Raw genomic sequence first — 16,155 nt, forward strand, 5'->3', positions numbered from 1 at the left:
TGTACATATAAATATATTTTTTTTCCCCAAAAAAAATTTTATTCTGAGTTACATCTTTTATAGGATGTTTAAAATTTTCGTAAACTCACTTTTTTGAGGAAAGAATGACGTAATCGAGTTCCGCGGTTCATCAAAGGGAAGAAAAAAACGTTGTCTAACAAAATTTGAGGTAATTTTTTGAATTTTCAACTTTTACTGAAAATTTTTCTAAGTCCTATATAGGGGGCCTTCCGTTCCCTATATTTTCTGTGAGGGGCCACCTAGCCCCGAGCCCTCTTGGCCCTAGGCCAACTAACCCCCCCCCCCTACCCCCCTACCCACTTCCCCCCCCACCCCCCCAACCCTCCCCCCCCCACCAAGTTTCGCGAGGAGCAATTTCCACCCCCCCCACCCTGAAAATTTTTTTGGTTTACCCCTCGCCCTAGAAAAGTTTCTGCGCCCCCCCTGAAACATTTTCCTGCCATTCTTTTTTTTCCCCCCCCCCCTTTTTTACCGAAGAAAATGCGGAAAACCAAGGCGGAGATGGCTGGGCATGTGACGGCCTCAACTGGGGCACAAGCGAGCGGAGGAGACCCGGTGGATGTGAAAGGAAGGCGATCTGGAAAGAAGGGATCCGCGAGAGAGGCGAGAAAACGCGATGCCAAGGAGGGTACGGCGGAAGAGTCGGAGGTTCTTAGGATGCTTAACGACATGCGGCAGGGTTCCTGGGAGGTACAAGGGGACAATAACAAAACTAAGGACTTCGAAGAAAACGGGGAACAAGTAATGGAGTGCAGGGAGTCATCAAACAAGCGACCTACTGTGTCGTCTCCGGAGCCGGAGCTGGACCGATCGCGAGGTGATGAGGTCCCTGAAGTTGAGGGAGAATCCCAACCCGGTAAACGGCCCCCGGTGAAGAAGCGCAGAGGGCTGATGGAACAGGCTGGGGAGGGCTTGGAACCACCCGCAGGCTACGGCGGTTTCCTGCTTGAGGCGGTCGAAGACCTTGTATCGCTCTGCGACGCTGGCGGTCTTTCGGCCAATGTGGTCAAGGGGTTGGCCCTCGTTATACGCGACAGGGCGATGCAGTTAGTGTCGTCAGGGAGCATGAAGACGGAGGGTACGACGGGAGTGGACCAGAGCACGCAGACCCTTGGAGCTGCTTCTGAGGCGGTGGAGCGGGTGCTCTCGTCAGGAAACTTAGGGGAGCTGCAAGGGGTGATTGGGTCGAAATGGGACAAGGGACTGTACCGGAGGGTTACTTTTCGGACTGGAGTCCCGCAGGTTGCCGTGGACGGCGCCATGGTGTTTATTGGCTCCAGGAGGCATTATATGCAAGGTCCGCTACACGAGGCGGTATGTCGGGCGGCTCCCAGGGTCGGCGGTAGGTTGAAGGCAGGTGCTACTATCCCCAGTGGGACGGTCCTGAAGGACTGCAGTAATACGGAGGTATTCTACCCGGATGAGGCGGATGCGGAGCGATCGACAACCTTTGCGGTGGTTGTCGAAAATGATAGCGAGATGTGCTGCAATCTACTACGAGCACTGAAGAGGATAGTGGGATCGGCGGGATCCGCTGTCTCGCTGGTCACCCCCCAGGATGATGTTGGTGATGCGGTGGGGAAAGTCCTGGAATTCTGGGCCAGGAACGAGGATCGCGACGGCGGCACATGGCCTCTGCACCTGGTGGCAATGGGCCACGGCAGGTTGGAGGCCCCTAGAGGACCGGCTGCCAAGACGGTGACTGTGAGGAAGCAGGGCCTCAGCTATGCGGATCTCCTCAGGACAGTAAAGGGAGGACTCGGGGCGGACCTGGCAGAGGACATCGTTTCCGTTCGAAAAGGGAATGCGGATGCCATGGAGATCCGCATCAAGGATTCATCCCCTAAGAAGGACGATATGGTAAAGCGCATCACTGCGACCGTAACGGACGCAGTGGTGAGTGAGAGAGGCTGGGAGAACCGTACGGCGATGCTCGACGTCAAGGGTCTTGACCTGGACGTGACGCCGCAGGAGGTTAGCGATGCAGTCAGGAAGGTAGTGGGGCAGGATGTCCCGGTTACAGTTGTGTCTGTCAGGCCGGCCTACGGACATACCATGAATGCCACGGTTCGTTTGCCAAAACGTGACTCCAGCAGGATTATAGCGAAGGAGCGCATAGCGGTTGGCTGGCACCTATGTCGGGTTGAGCCCAGGCAGGAATACACACGGTGCTTTCGGTGCTGGAGTCACGGCCACAGGGCGGCGACTTGCAAGGGCGTTAACAGGGTTGCCTTGTGCTACAACTGTGGTGGCGAGGGTCATAAGGCGGCTGCGTGTGCAGAACCAACAAAATGCCTGGACTGTGGGCAAGGTGGACACCGGACCGGAGGACGGTACTGCAGAAAATCCACCTAATGCGTTGCATACAACTGAACGCGAACCGAAGCGTGGCGGCCCATGACTTGTTGTGGGCTGCGGCGACTGATGAGTGCGCTGACTTCGTGCTGGTAACGGAGCCGAACAACAGGCTAGTGTCTGCTGAAGGGTGGATGGTGGATAGCGATCGGGTTGCTGCGATAAAGGCGGTGACCAATCGGTATGCCATTCTTGACGTGGTCCATGAGGACGGATTGGTGGCGGTTGGCCTAACGCAGTGCGTCCTGGTCAGCTGTTACTCCTCACCAAATTGCCATTTTCGGGAGTTTGAAGGGCTGCTGCGACGCCTAGAGGATCTCGTTCGGCGGGAGGATCGCCCGGTTATTGTCACCGGAGATCTGAATGCTGAGAGCGTGGAGTTGGCAGGGATGAGGTCGACAGTGCGGGGCTATGCTCTTGCTGGCCTTCTCGGATCCCTGGGCTTCTCTGCTGTGAACACGCGGACATCGCCAACCTTTATTGGCCGGGGTGTGGGCTCAGTGGTGGATGTCACGCTGGTTCCGGACAGAATGGTGCGGCAGGTGGGCCTATGGGAGGTGATGGAGGCTGAGATGGCCTCGGACCATAGAGCCATCAAGTTCGATGTTGAGCTTGGTCGGCGACCTGAGATTATGGCGGGGAGAGGATGGCGCCCGAAGGAATGGCACGCCGTTAAGTTCTCGGCTGCGGTGGCCGCCAGGATGGAGGCCAGACGGGACTGGAGCCCGCTGGATTTTTCAAGGGTCCTTGAGGAGGAGTGTGACCGGTTGAGGCCTGGGGGTCCGCGGATGATACGGAAAGTCTACTGGTGGTCGGACGACATCGCCGCCCTCAGAGCCGACACGCAACGGGCGAGACGCGTTCTCCAACGGCACCGCAGACGACACCCTGCTGGAGTGCAAGCGGAGGAACTGGCGTACAGAACAGCCAGGAACCATCTTGTGGCGGCCATCAAGGAGGCGAAGAGGGCTGCTTGGCGGAGGCTGGTTGCGGACCTGGACGACGACCCTTGGGGGAGGGCCTACCGGATTATTATGAAGAGGTTTGGTAGGTCCCTGCCCACTCCGTCTGTGGCGCAGGCGCAGCAGGCGATTGTGGCCCTGTTCCCGTGCTTAGCGGAGGAACACACTGAGCTGCACTGTGAGGAGAGGAGGCGGTTCACCTATAATGAGCTGCTCTGGGCGGCTGGCCGCATTAGCGTCAACAAGAGCCCGGGTCTGGATGGAGTGACGGGGCTTCTGCTGAGGACGCTGGTCCGGGAGCACCCGTGGCTGGTCCTTGAGGCGCTGAACAAGGCCTTAGGCGCCGCGGACTTCCCCCGTGAATGGAAGAAGGGGAGACTGGTGCTCATCCCGAAACCTGCGGTGGACGGGCTGGCTAGGGCCTATCGTCCGATCTGTCTGCTTCCTTCGCTTGGCAAGCTGTATGAAAGTTTGCTGGCAAACAGGATTATCAGCGAATTGGATGCCTCGGGCGGGCTCTCACCCAATCAGTTTGGGTTCGTCCGTGGTAAGTCCACACTTGATGCCTTGCGGAGGGTAACGACGTGGATTCGGGCCTGCTCGGCGGGCACCTGGCGAACCAGGAGAATACCTCTTCTGGTTCTTCTAGATGTCCGCAACGCATTTAACAGTGTTCCGTGGCGGGTCATCACTGCGGAGATGGACCGGAGGAATATCAGCTCCTATCTTCAGGCGACGGTAGCGAGCTATCTGCGTGATAGGCAGCTGCTGGTGGCTACGGAGGATGGTGACGTAAATTTTCAAGTGCACGGTGGCGTACCGCAGGGATCCGTACTGGGCCCCTTGCTATGGAATCTAGCCTTTGACGGGGTTCTGCGGCTGGGGTTCCGGGGTAATACGTCTGTGGTAGGTTACGCTGATGACTTGGCGTTGCTGGTGAGTGGGCGCTCGGAGGCGGAGGTGGAGGTGCTTGCTTCTGCGGCGGTTGCCCAGATAGATGAATGGTTGAGGACTCGAGGGCTGGAACTGGCGGCCGACAAGACACAACTTGTTGCGGTGGTTGGCCGACGCCGGCTGAGAATGATTGAGTTGATCGTCCGGGGCACCCGTGTGGCTGAGTCCCCGGCGGTGAAGTATCTGGGTGTGTGGCTGGAAAGGTCCGGCAAATTCAATCGACACCTGGCTGAAGTTACGGCTAAGGCGGAACGGGTTGTCACCTCCCTGGGTATGCTGATGGGTACTAGGGACGGGCCACGGATGGCGAAACGCAGGGTCCTGATGACGGCTGCAACATCTGTGCTGCTGTATGCTGCGCCTATCTGGTGTGAGGCGCTAGAGGTCAAGCGGAACGAACGCAAGCTGGCCTCGCTGCAGCGGCGGGCTGCCATCAGGATACTGGCTGCGTACAGGACCGTGTCGGTTGGGGCGGCGCACGTCTTGGCGGGCGTCCCGCCAATTCGCTTACGGGCACTGCACCTGCGGAGGGTCTACGAGGGGATGATCAAGGAAGACTCGAAGGCCCTCATGATTCAGGACTGGCAGTACAGCTGGGAGAGAGCACACACAGGTACGTGGACCAGGCGACTCATCCCACGGCTGCAGGAGTGGCTGGAGAGAGGGCATGGGGATGTTGACCATTACCTATGCCAACTTCTCTCTGGCCATGGGGAATTCGGTGGATACCTCCACAGGTTCCACCGGCGCGAATTCCCGAACTGCTTTTACTGTGGGGAGGTTGATACGGCGGAACACACCTTCTTTGCGTGCCCCAGATGGGAGGATGCGAGGAGGCGTGCTGGTATGTGCGCGGTCACGCCGGACACACTGCTTACTTTCATGCTCCGCAGCTTGGGAGACTGGAGGGCGGTTGCGGGTCTGGCGGCGGAGGTCCTTAGGAGAAAGGGTCAAGACTACGTGGAGTGGGGTGCGGACTGACGTGATGCTGATGCCTGGTGCACGTGGATGTAGTGGTGCTAGTTGTGTGTAATTTTATTTTATTATATTCTGTTTATTTATACTGTGTCTTTTTAGATTTTGTGTGCCACATTAGTTTGTGGGCGGTAGGTGGTTGGTTGGAAAAAAAAAAAAAAAAAAAAAAAAAAAAAAAAAAAAAAAAAAAATGAACCAACCTCTCAAAAGAGCTGAACCGGTAGGCTGACCTGCCATGCCGGTATATAGCCGGTAGGTGGGGAGGCCTATTAGAGTCTAATGCCACTCCCAGGAGGGAGCAGAGGGGAAGGCATACTAAAAGAATAATGAAACGTGGCGCCGTTAGGGCACGGAAGGTAGCCTTCATGTCTAGGTAGCCCTGGCCTACACGCAAGTTGTGTGGGTCGGGGTGCTCCGATGATAGCATGAGGGACCCTTGTGGTATGAGAGGTCGCGATGTGATAGTCAGGTGAACGGCCTGGCTATTGCATTTAGGATAGGGCTGGGAAGGGTAGCCTCTCGGCGGAAGGCGCATGGGCCGCTGAAATGGTGGTCCATGCGTCTGATGATGCTGCGAGGACCCCGTTGGGAAACTCCCTTTGCGGAGTAGACAGGGTGGGCAGAGACTACTGCCACGGCGCCCTCTGGTGACTGCGTATGCTTGATTGCTGAACCGGTCGCCAGAGGGGGTTTAAAGAAAAAAAAAAAAAAAAAAAAAAAAAAAAAAAAAAAAAAAAAAGGTAATTTTTTGAAAGTATTCTTTATTACAAGTCTAATTGAACTGAAATATAATGTTTTCATGTTTATTTTTTCTCCCATTTTCATTTCACTTTTAGGTTAGGTCATGTTTAGAACTGTAAACATAGTTCGTTGGCTTCGCCGTGCCGTCCGGTTTTATGCGGGCTCTTACCGGCGAAGTTCGAACGAACTTCTTGATAAATCATTCATAAATATGGAAAAATCTTTTTTTCACAAATTTTCGTTTTTATGATGTAATCTTGCTTATTCCAATATTATGTTGAGTAAATTTATTGCGTTATAATTTTACCTGAAGAGTTTGAAACTTAGCCATTCTTCTCTAGCCTAATTACGATAGATAGTCAAGTTCGGATATATTTTATTCCCTAATCATTTCTCTGTTAACAAGTACATTTTTAGTGCAGAAACTGAAAGTTTTCTTAAAAAAAGTAAAAACATGAATATTTTTTTACTAATATTTAACCCTACTCAAATATGGGTTCATGTGAAAGGCATACAATTTTTTTAAAATTAACTACCAAATAATCTTTATTCGTTAATTTTGCCTAATTTGAGCTTTATTAAAACTAAATTTTTCTAATTTATTGGTTATTTTTCTAATACTAGTTATTTCAGCCATGAATGGCTATTAAAAAAAGAAAGGAAAAAACTGGTATGTCGTTATTTTAGTCGTCGAATAAGAAATTGCATATAGTAACCATTGATAATCTATTTCTAGGAACGAATTGCTGTTCGAAAATATCTTTTAAAGCCTACTGAATTAACTTGTATGGAGAGAAAAAACACTGTAATTACAATTTAACAAATGATTACAAAGCTGCTATTGTGGACTGCTATACAAAGAACAAGGCGCTGGACTATTCAGTCATTAACATTCAAATGTTACTAAACATTCAGAAGTTACCGACAAGTTCTATTTTCAAAGTATTGAAATAAATACTTAGAAGATTTTGTTTCGTTTAAGTAGCTACTTAAAACATGCCACATTTTTATGCTTTGTTTTTAATAGACTTCGAAATTCTTATCTCTGTATTTAATTTCTGTACTTCAGATAAATTTACTTCGAATAAAATTTCGTTAAAGTTTTTTTTTAAACCCCGTTGTGTTTATTAACCATTTAACAAAGTTATTTTACGTCAAACATAAAACGGTGTATTTTACCACCTCAGTATTTTGTTTTTTAACCGAGATTTTTCGAAAACTACTAAAAATATAGCTCTGAAACCTATATTTTCAGTTTTTGAGGTCAGATTTCATACAAAACCGCTAAATTTATCTCTTAATTTGGGTCCCAAGATTTACTGTCTGGTTTAATTTTACGGAAGGCGGAGAAATCAAGGCGGAATCTTTCACCAGTCGACACTCGCTAACGAAGCGTTTCCATACCTCTGTTTATTTGATCTTTTTTCTTTATTTTCCCCAGTAGAAAGTGTCCTGAAAGTTTGTTACATTCTTTGTAAATCACTCTGTATTTTATAATTTTAATTTTCTTTTTTCATTACTATACACATTTTCTTCTTCTGCTTTTACCAAACACGGTTAGACTATAAAGCCTGTTCCGGCAGTCATTTACGTAGTGGTGTACCTCTATACGCGATATACTTTAGCTTGATGCAACAATGTAGTATTATTACATTTTTTGTTTTACATTCGATTATATTCCTAAAATATGTATTATTATAATTTCTCATACGCCAGATTTAACTGTAAATATTTACTTAAGACTTTAACTCTCTTTGGAAGTATGTAAATTTGAAGGCTCTTTTACCACATAATAAAAGTCTGCGGATAAATTATTTTCATGCGATGCATAATATTTGTTTGTTATTTTGCCCGATAATAAATGAAAAATTTTATGTCATCCTATACGTTGTTGTTTCGTCAGTAAATGTAGTGTAGGTCTACTTGATCGCCTACTTACTTCCGATAATCTTGTACGGTTTAACCTCCACATTACTTTTTCTGTTCAGGTAGTTCCTGTCTATAGAACTAAATTCCAAGTAATACGACCTTATACAAATGTAGGTGTTAGGAAAGGTGTTTTTAATTCAAAGACGGTTCAATGATAGCGCTAACAGGTTCATTGCTACTAACGTGGGCCGTTTTAGTGGCCCTTCTCTTTTTCCGGATGACTTTACTGCGTTATTTATTACTTTACTGGACATCGTCCGGTCCATAAAAACAAGTTGTAACGCTGAACGGTCAAGAAAAGGACAAGAGATTCTCGGTACACAATGTCTACAGGCAAACCCTTTGTCGGAAACTAGGTACCAATACGTTTGTAGTCGTTCCCTGCTGCGATTCACCCTCACTAAATTAACAGGACTGGATGTATAGAAAATGAGCTTCGGTTGATTTATATACAACTATTCAGAGAAAGGCTATTAGATTGAGCTAGCTTCCAGAACGCACTCTATATAATGGCTTATTGTCTCCGTCGTGTTCTGTATCGTTTTTTACGCGTTCTTAGTAATTTTAACGAGGATAGTATTTCCGTCAACCGGATATTAATTGGAGTTGTCATTATTCATTCTTTTCGATGTTATTTTCGACGAATAATTCGTCGTTCAGCATTATCCGAGTGATGTAAAGGGTTTTAAATATAAAAGAACAGCAGGAGCAGATGTTTGCTTTTTTATTTATAGATCTACCATTATAAAAGAATATTATAATCTAATAAGTGACATTCGTGATTTTACAATAATCAGCTGTAGCGTCATCTTTACTTAATAATTAATTACTGAATCTAATTATCCATTTCTTTACGTCTTTTTTCCCCATTTACTGTTTTAGCTTTTACACATACATCTAATTCTTTCGTGCTGATCTCTGCTTCATCAGAACGTTTTATGGAAATCAAATTAAAACATAAATAAAATATTATAAATGTAGAAGTACGTTTACTATTTGATCACCAATATAAAATCAACTAATCTGCTGCAATTACTATCTGTGGTAAAAAATGGAACGCCATAATTACAATTTTTTTTTTTAATATAAGTTTAATAATTTAAATTAATTATATTTCACTAGTCTAATTGTCATGTTGAAATTTTATTTTTTATTATTTATTTCCAATATTTGAATATATTCTATACTTAAAAATGCATTTTTTTTCTTCTTTAATTTGATCAGCATAGTAATTAGATTTCTCTTTATAATTTTTGTTTGCCTGTAAATGTTCCTGAAGGCATTTTTCCCTTTTATTCTCTTTGTCAGTCCTGTGTAAAAGTTTTTTTATAGTTTTCCTCTTCGCATTGTATTTTATAAACTCCTGCTTTGGTTAAATATTATAATTCGATATTTTTATTTATTTAATCTAACGGTAACAGCAACATGAAATCCAATTATAATTCCTATGATGGGATAATAATGAATTTTATGAAAAATTCCAAGCCGAATATTAATTATTTTACCCTCATTTTTTATTGTTAGTTTTAAAGGCCATTTTGTAATAAATTAAATATTTTTTGAAATATTAATACCGTTAGTATTTTAATTTAAAGGAGTAGAAATATTATTTTTTGTCTTTTTTTGTTATAAATTTATTTTTTTATTATTATAATACTTAAATTGATGTTTTGAGTTACTTTTATTTCAGTTGTTATTTGTTAACAACTGATAGTTGTTACAATATAAAAGATATTATAATTAATTAATTATTAATAATTATATTTCACTCCTAGGATAAAATTTTGTAAATTATTTATTAATTTTATGTTTTTGTCGGTTTTTACTTCATGTTTTAGTGTAATTTTATTAATAAAAGTTTTTATTATAAAAAAACACAAATTATCAAAATATTTAGTAGAATAACATTTTATAACCTTAACATTCGTATAATAGTTGTACTCAGTTTATAAGAAAGTTAGGTAAAAATCGTGTGCAAATTACAAGAGTAACGCGGTAATTAATTATCGTCAATTTTATCATTTTAAGCGCTTTCGTTTTATTTTTATCAGGAAAGTTAAATAATAAATCATTTAATAAACATACGGAATTGCTGAAATTTATATAAGAGCGTTGCCCTTTAACCGTATATACACACACATATATATATATATATAAATAATATGCCTACATTAATGCATGGCACAGACATCTACTTCCTTATCAGATCTTTTGAATGAAGATTTATATTATAACAATACTACGCAATATTTTATTTCAGTTAGTATAATAATTCATAACTGTTACCAAATTTTTATATTCATGATTTCATTTTCATATTAAAAAAATAAATAAACAGTAAAATTTAATTGGTGATATTTATCTTTCTTCTGATCAAAAGAATTAAAGTTTTTTTCGTTAAAAAAAGAACAGCGACGGTCTACTGAGAGGCAGGATGTCAGTGGCTACCTAATTGAGATCTGCTACTAACAGTATCGCTGGCCTACTCTCTTAAACAGGAATGATTATTTTTAGCAGACCATTTCATTTGATTGCTCACAAATGATTCACTGTTGTTTTCTTGACACCTGACTGAATCAAATAATGGGATTACATGATTCATCTATGTTACGTATTTTACTCGTACTGTATTTTTAAAGTTTAATTATGTGGTCTGCGATCATAAATTACGTCAGTAATCGTAAATAATTAACACATGTTCCTGTTAATTAAATTTCATAACAACTATTATCATTTTACGGAAATTTCTAATTGCAATGTCTTAATTACTTTCAGTTAGTGTTTATTAACAACTCGTATCTATTAAAGTATGATATATTTTAAGGCCCTGCTACTTTTAAAGGTCACTATGTTTTCATTCCGAAGCAAACTTAAAACACACCTAATGTGTTTATTTTTATGGAATAGAAGAGAGATAAACTAACCAAGTCGCGTTACCTTTGCCGATAAATTTGAAGTTCAGATACTGGCTTCATTACTGCTGTCATATATTTCTTCTCATTTTTTTTTTATTAATTTATGAAATTTATACAAACATTTATCTTCAAAAACGCGAAGAAAAGCAACCCTTTTTATTACTTTTAACTAACTAAAACGATTTAATTTTCTTAGACCACTTTGCGTGTTTTTAGATCAAAGATTTTCAAGTTATAGCTATTTCAATCACCAATGGTTATTTTTAAAAAAGGATAAAAAAGAATTGGTCTGTTTTGATAAACTTATATTATTAATTTTTTATATGTGTACATTAATTAAAAGTAAAAACAATGATAAACATAATTTTTGTTTCCTGACGTGCGATACGTGATTTTAATCTGTTTTTTGATGCTGAAAACTAATATAAAGACTGAATCTTTCTGTCGCCCACCATTTTTGAAAACTTTTAAATTTTAATTAAAGGAGTTTTTCATTTTCAACATTTATTTAGCATTTTAAGCTCCTATATTGTATTTTGTTAAACTATAGAAAAATTGTATTCACAGATCTATAATGTACGCAAAAAAGGAATTCAAGAAATGGTATTACACCTAAGAATCATTAACAAATTTTTTTTTTGTCTATCAGTGTAATCAATTATCACGACCGGGGTGAAGTAGTGTTTGGAAAGTTTTAAAAATTAAAATAGTAATACGTTAATCGCTACCGTTCTTGTAATATCATATAGTAACGTAGACTAAATTATTGCTCGTGCTGAGTGCTATTCATAAAGTAAGGAAGCTAGATTATCATTTCCTTGCGAAATTAATTTTTTTTTTTTTTTACCTCCGGGACGTATTACTTCAGAAGATAAGATGAATGAAAATTTTGAAAATTTGGTACTTACGTATTAACGCCACCGCAGCTACAGCTTTATTTAAAAACAAAGTAGTCAATCGGATTTCGGTGGAAAATGAACAGTCTCTTTATTAATTTTAATAAATGGTTATTTATATTTATTTATTTTATATATAAAATTTAACCAAACTTAACCTACGCTCGCTAACCTTGACTAATTAACACCGTAATTTTTTGAGTATTTATTTAATTTTTTTCAGTAATTATTGCAATTATTTATTATTTAAATAATCAAAACACTCCTGTTTTGAATCTATGTTAAACTCTATATCGGCCCATTTTCCACCGAAATCCGATTGACTACTTAGTTTTTAAATAAAGCTGTAGCTGCGGTGGCGTTAATACGTAAGTACCGAAAATTTTTGTAGGGTGTGAAAATGCCATGCCTGACTGGGATACGAACCTGGGACCTCCGGATGTAAGGCCGAAATGCGAAATTAATTTGTACATTGCTTGTTGTAGGGACTGAAAGTATTATTTAATCATCTTTTTTACTTACAAATATTAAATAATCTGCATAACATAACCTCAATTTGAGATTATGTCGTCAACATGGGGTTATGTCACGCTTATGCAATGACTCACAGTGGTGTGATTTTATACTTGATGCTTGTGTGTAAGGTCTGCTCGTTAATCGAACATGTGTAGTGTATTGTACTCTGAAAATCAGCGCGTTTCTGACTGCAATAGTGAGGGTGTCGAAAACGAAAAGTCGGACCTCTTGTACAGAACTACGCAAGAATTTTTTAAGTAATCTTTTCTATTTGAAATAGCTATTATTTGAAAAAAAATAGCCAATAAATGAAAGACCATTAGTCGATATAATATCCAAACCGGGCAAGCAAAATGAGAAAAAATTACTTAGTTAATCACCACATTATGAAAATGCTTTTTTCACATCGGGCTAAAGTTGAGTAGGATCAAGAAAAATTAAAAAGATTTTAGTAACGAAATGAAATTGCATAGGTTAACATTTAATTGGGGGGGAGTAATTAAAGATCATTTTCGGTTTTTTACCGTTGTTATAAAATTAAATATAAAACTTCAGATTCATTAGGAAAGCTCTAGCGAAATTAATAAAAAATAAATTATAGTTTATAATATTATTTGAATAATATGTAATAATCCCTTCTTTCTGTTGCTGCTGCTTAACTGGATATTTAACAGTGTTATTTATAAATACTGAGACTTTTTGAAGTTCATCGTCGGAGTAGAATATTTAAAACATCTTTTAAAATTATGTAAATTTGAAGTAAAATTCTGTACATCTGTATTAATAACTTATAATTAAAATTTCAATTCTTTGATATCAGTATTTTCTAACTCTTTCCGAAAATTTTACCTGTCATTTAAGATAATTTTTTTTCTATTTTGATAAATATTTTTCTATTTATCGATTTCATTTTCTATCTTTATTATTAAATTTATATTTTATTTTTTTATCTTACGATTCCAATCTGTACTTACTCATCCTGCTATTATTTTGAGTAATTTTATTAAATATTTTCATAGCTGTAAGTCCGACCATATTTATCAAAATGGTTTTTAAAAAATACAGTAGTTATTTTGTGTTCTTGAAAGCGATTTGGAGTATTAGTGTATACTTTAATTATTATTTTTGTTTTAAATATAATTATTTTCCTTGGAATAACCTTTTTAGAGTTTTTGTACGTTTTTTTTTTTTATATTTTAAGTTATTTTTATTTTTAGTTTTAAAACTGAAAACTTTAACATGATAATAGTTAACTGAATTTTATCTTGCCTGTTACAGCAAATTCAGCTGCTGAATCTCGTGGACTTTTTCCGGGTAAAGTAAATGTTGCCGCACGAGCGATAGTGACTGCAAATGCAAGTTGTGGTACATCTGGCCCTGAAGAATTCTGTAAATTATCACCCGGTCGCGATCAATGCGGTGTATGCGATTCTCGAAGTTCTGATCCCAATAAACGACATCTTCCTCAATTTACCGTGGACGGAACTGAACGTTGGTGGCAGTCACCGTCCTTACACTCTGGACCGGAATACGAATGGGTCACGATCACTTTGGATCTAAAACAGGTAATTATTACTTACCGGTACAGTATTAAAAAAATGTATTGAGTACCTTGTATTTCATTGTTTTAAATTATCGTTTAATTAAATATTTCCTTAAAAAAAAAATGAAGAGAGCAAGTTACAAATTAATTTATCAAATATAGTTTTAATTTTGATTTCACATCACATAAAAAATGTGTAATTTTAAATAAAAAGAGTATACATAATTTAACTTCATAACTTCACTCACTTAACTCATACGTAACTTCGTCTTTTACATTCGATTCCATTCCAATTAAAATTTAAACTCTCAAAAATATTTTTTACTATTTGTGAAGCGATTTTATGGGTTAGAGAACTTCCCTAATACAAATTGTAGTTTTTCTTTTTTCATAATAAAACAATTTACTTACTCTCGATAAATGTGTTGAAATGATCCTTAATCAAGCATTGATTATGATTGAAGTTGTTTTCGTAATTGATATTTGGTTTTCTTCTTGATACGCTTGCTTTATTTTACGAGGCGCTTACTCAAACACGATAAGAATTATAAAATAATAAGGCTGGCTACTTTCTTTTAAATCTATTAGCTGAAAAATGTATTCTTTTCAGATTACTATGATCTGTAGAATATAGAATTAGTGCTATGTCCTATTTTTATTTTTAAAGCAAAATAAAACGCACGCAAATTTAGAAAAAAAAACGTGTTTTTGTTGTAATTTATTTTGTATGAATGTGTGATTCATTATTACGTAAATTTTGATTTCACTTTTATCCGTACATAAGAAACTTAATATTTTTATCTATTTCACTCACAGTATATTAAAGTTAATTGGCTGTGGAATAAAAGCAATAACTTTTAAAGTTAATGTTGTGTTTTGAAACTAATAATTTTTCGAAAAATAAATGTCAAAAATTTTTTTTTTATTTGTTTCGTATCGGACTATAATTAAAACGTTTTACTTTAGTTAACAAAGTTTATGGTAAGTTATTTAAAGCTTCTTTGGTAACCGATACTTTAAGAAAAATACGGCCTACGCTGTAGAAGGTTTTTTAAAAATTTATATTCACATCAACTCTGGCTTTTAAAAATACTCGTAGATTTTTACTATCGTAATTTACAAACGTAAATAAGAGAATGTAAAATAGACCTGGGCGTTTCTTGTTCCTCATACATAGAGTAGAATATTTTTAACCTATCTTGAACCAAAAGTGTTACATATACATAGAATAAATGAGCTGTTTCGTAACCGTGCGTGATTTAAAGCAGGTTATCAACGTTTGTAAACAGATCTGTTACGTTATCGACTATTTTTTTAACTACCTGCAATAAGTCACTTCCTTATTTCCATACAGTTCATGCATAGTACCTACGTCTATTTAATCTTTTATGTCATAAAAATCTAGGTTAAATAGATATTACCACAAATAAACAGTCAACATATGTCAACATATTTTGTTCTTTTGCATCCCTTTAAACGTAAAAATAAAGTTTATTTTTCATTATGTTGTAACAAATTATATTACAATAATTCGCTTGAAATAACAAGATTATGTAATTATTAATTACCGGTTTTTATCAGGTGAAGAACGCAATGGGGAAATATAAACAAAAATAATACTTGCAGGACTATAATAAGTACAGCCGCAAAGTGAAGGTAGGATTATGCCATTTAAGAAGTCTCCTATTTTGTAATAGTTTTGTATTCAGTCGTTTCTTTGGATTATAATTTAAAATTGTTGTCTAACCAAACCTGTACGTCTTCCGTATGTGCTCGATGATAAAGTTAGACAAACGCAAAAAAAAACATAAGAACATATTGCAATCAAATTATTTTATTCTGTGATTTGATATTGTTGTCGGAAATGTTATCCCAATTTCTTAGTTACAGAAAACAAATCCAATACGCAATATAAAACAGGAAGCTGCTTATTATGGCCCTCAAAGTTGACGGTTGACAATTAGTTGCTCTTGTATCTTTACTTCAGCTTTTTTATTCGCGATATTTTTCTGTGAAATTTTTTGTTGGTTTTGCTGGAACTATTTATCTTCCTGTTTTGTTTTTTTTTTTCTACCACGTAATATTTTCCGTTCATATGCTTGGATATTTTGATATTATTTAAGGAAAAAAATTAAATATTTAAAAAAGTATTTACCACTTTAAAGATTTGTTAATACGTGATTTTTACAATAATATATGTTTATTTTCATAATTTATAAACTGTAAAGTTGTTTCAAAATTTGCCATTTTTTATAAGCAGGCGATTTACCCCTGTACAGGAAATAAGAACAAAAACGTAATCGGTAATGAGTAAGCAGACTGTAAAAAACTTTTTAACATCCCCAACT

At 38.9% G+C, this 16,155-nt stretch overlaps 1 protein-coding gene across 1 annotated transcript in view; it reads left to right on the forward strand.

Annotated features, from left to right (window-relative positions):
• Nucleotides 1–16,155, forward strand: part of wb (wing blister) — a 351,334-nt gene that overhangs the window by 51,639 nt on the left and 283,540 nt on the right. The window contains exon 2 of the mRNA XM_075356683.1: nucleotides 13,543–13,829. Within this exon, the coding sequence (XP_075212798.1) occupies nucleotides 13,543–13,829 (287 nt within the window). The remainder of the gene's footprint in view (nucleotides 1–13,542; nucleotides 13,830–16,155) is intronic.

This window comes from Lycorma delicatula, chromosome 2, assembly GCF_047948215.1.
Source record: "Lycorma delicatula isolate Av1 chromosome 2, ASM4794821v1, whole genome shotgun sequence".
NCBI classification, from domain to species: domain Eukaryota; kingdom Metazoa; phylum Arthropoda; class Insecta; order Hemiptera; family Fulgoridae; genus Lycorma; species Lycorma delicatula.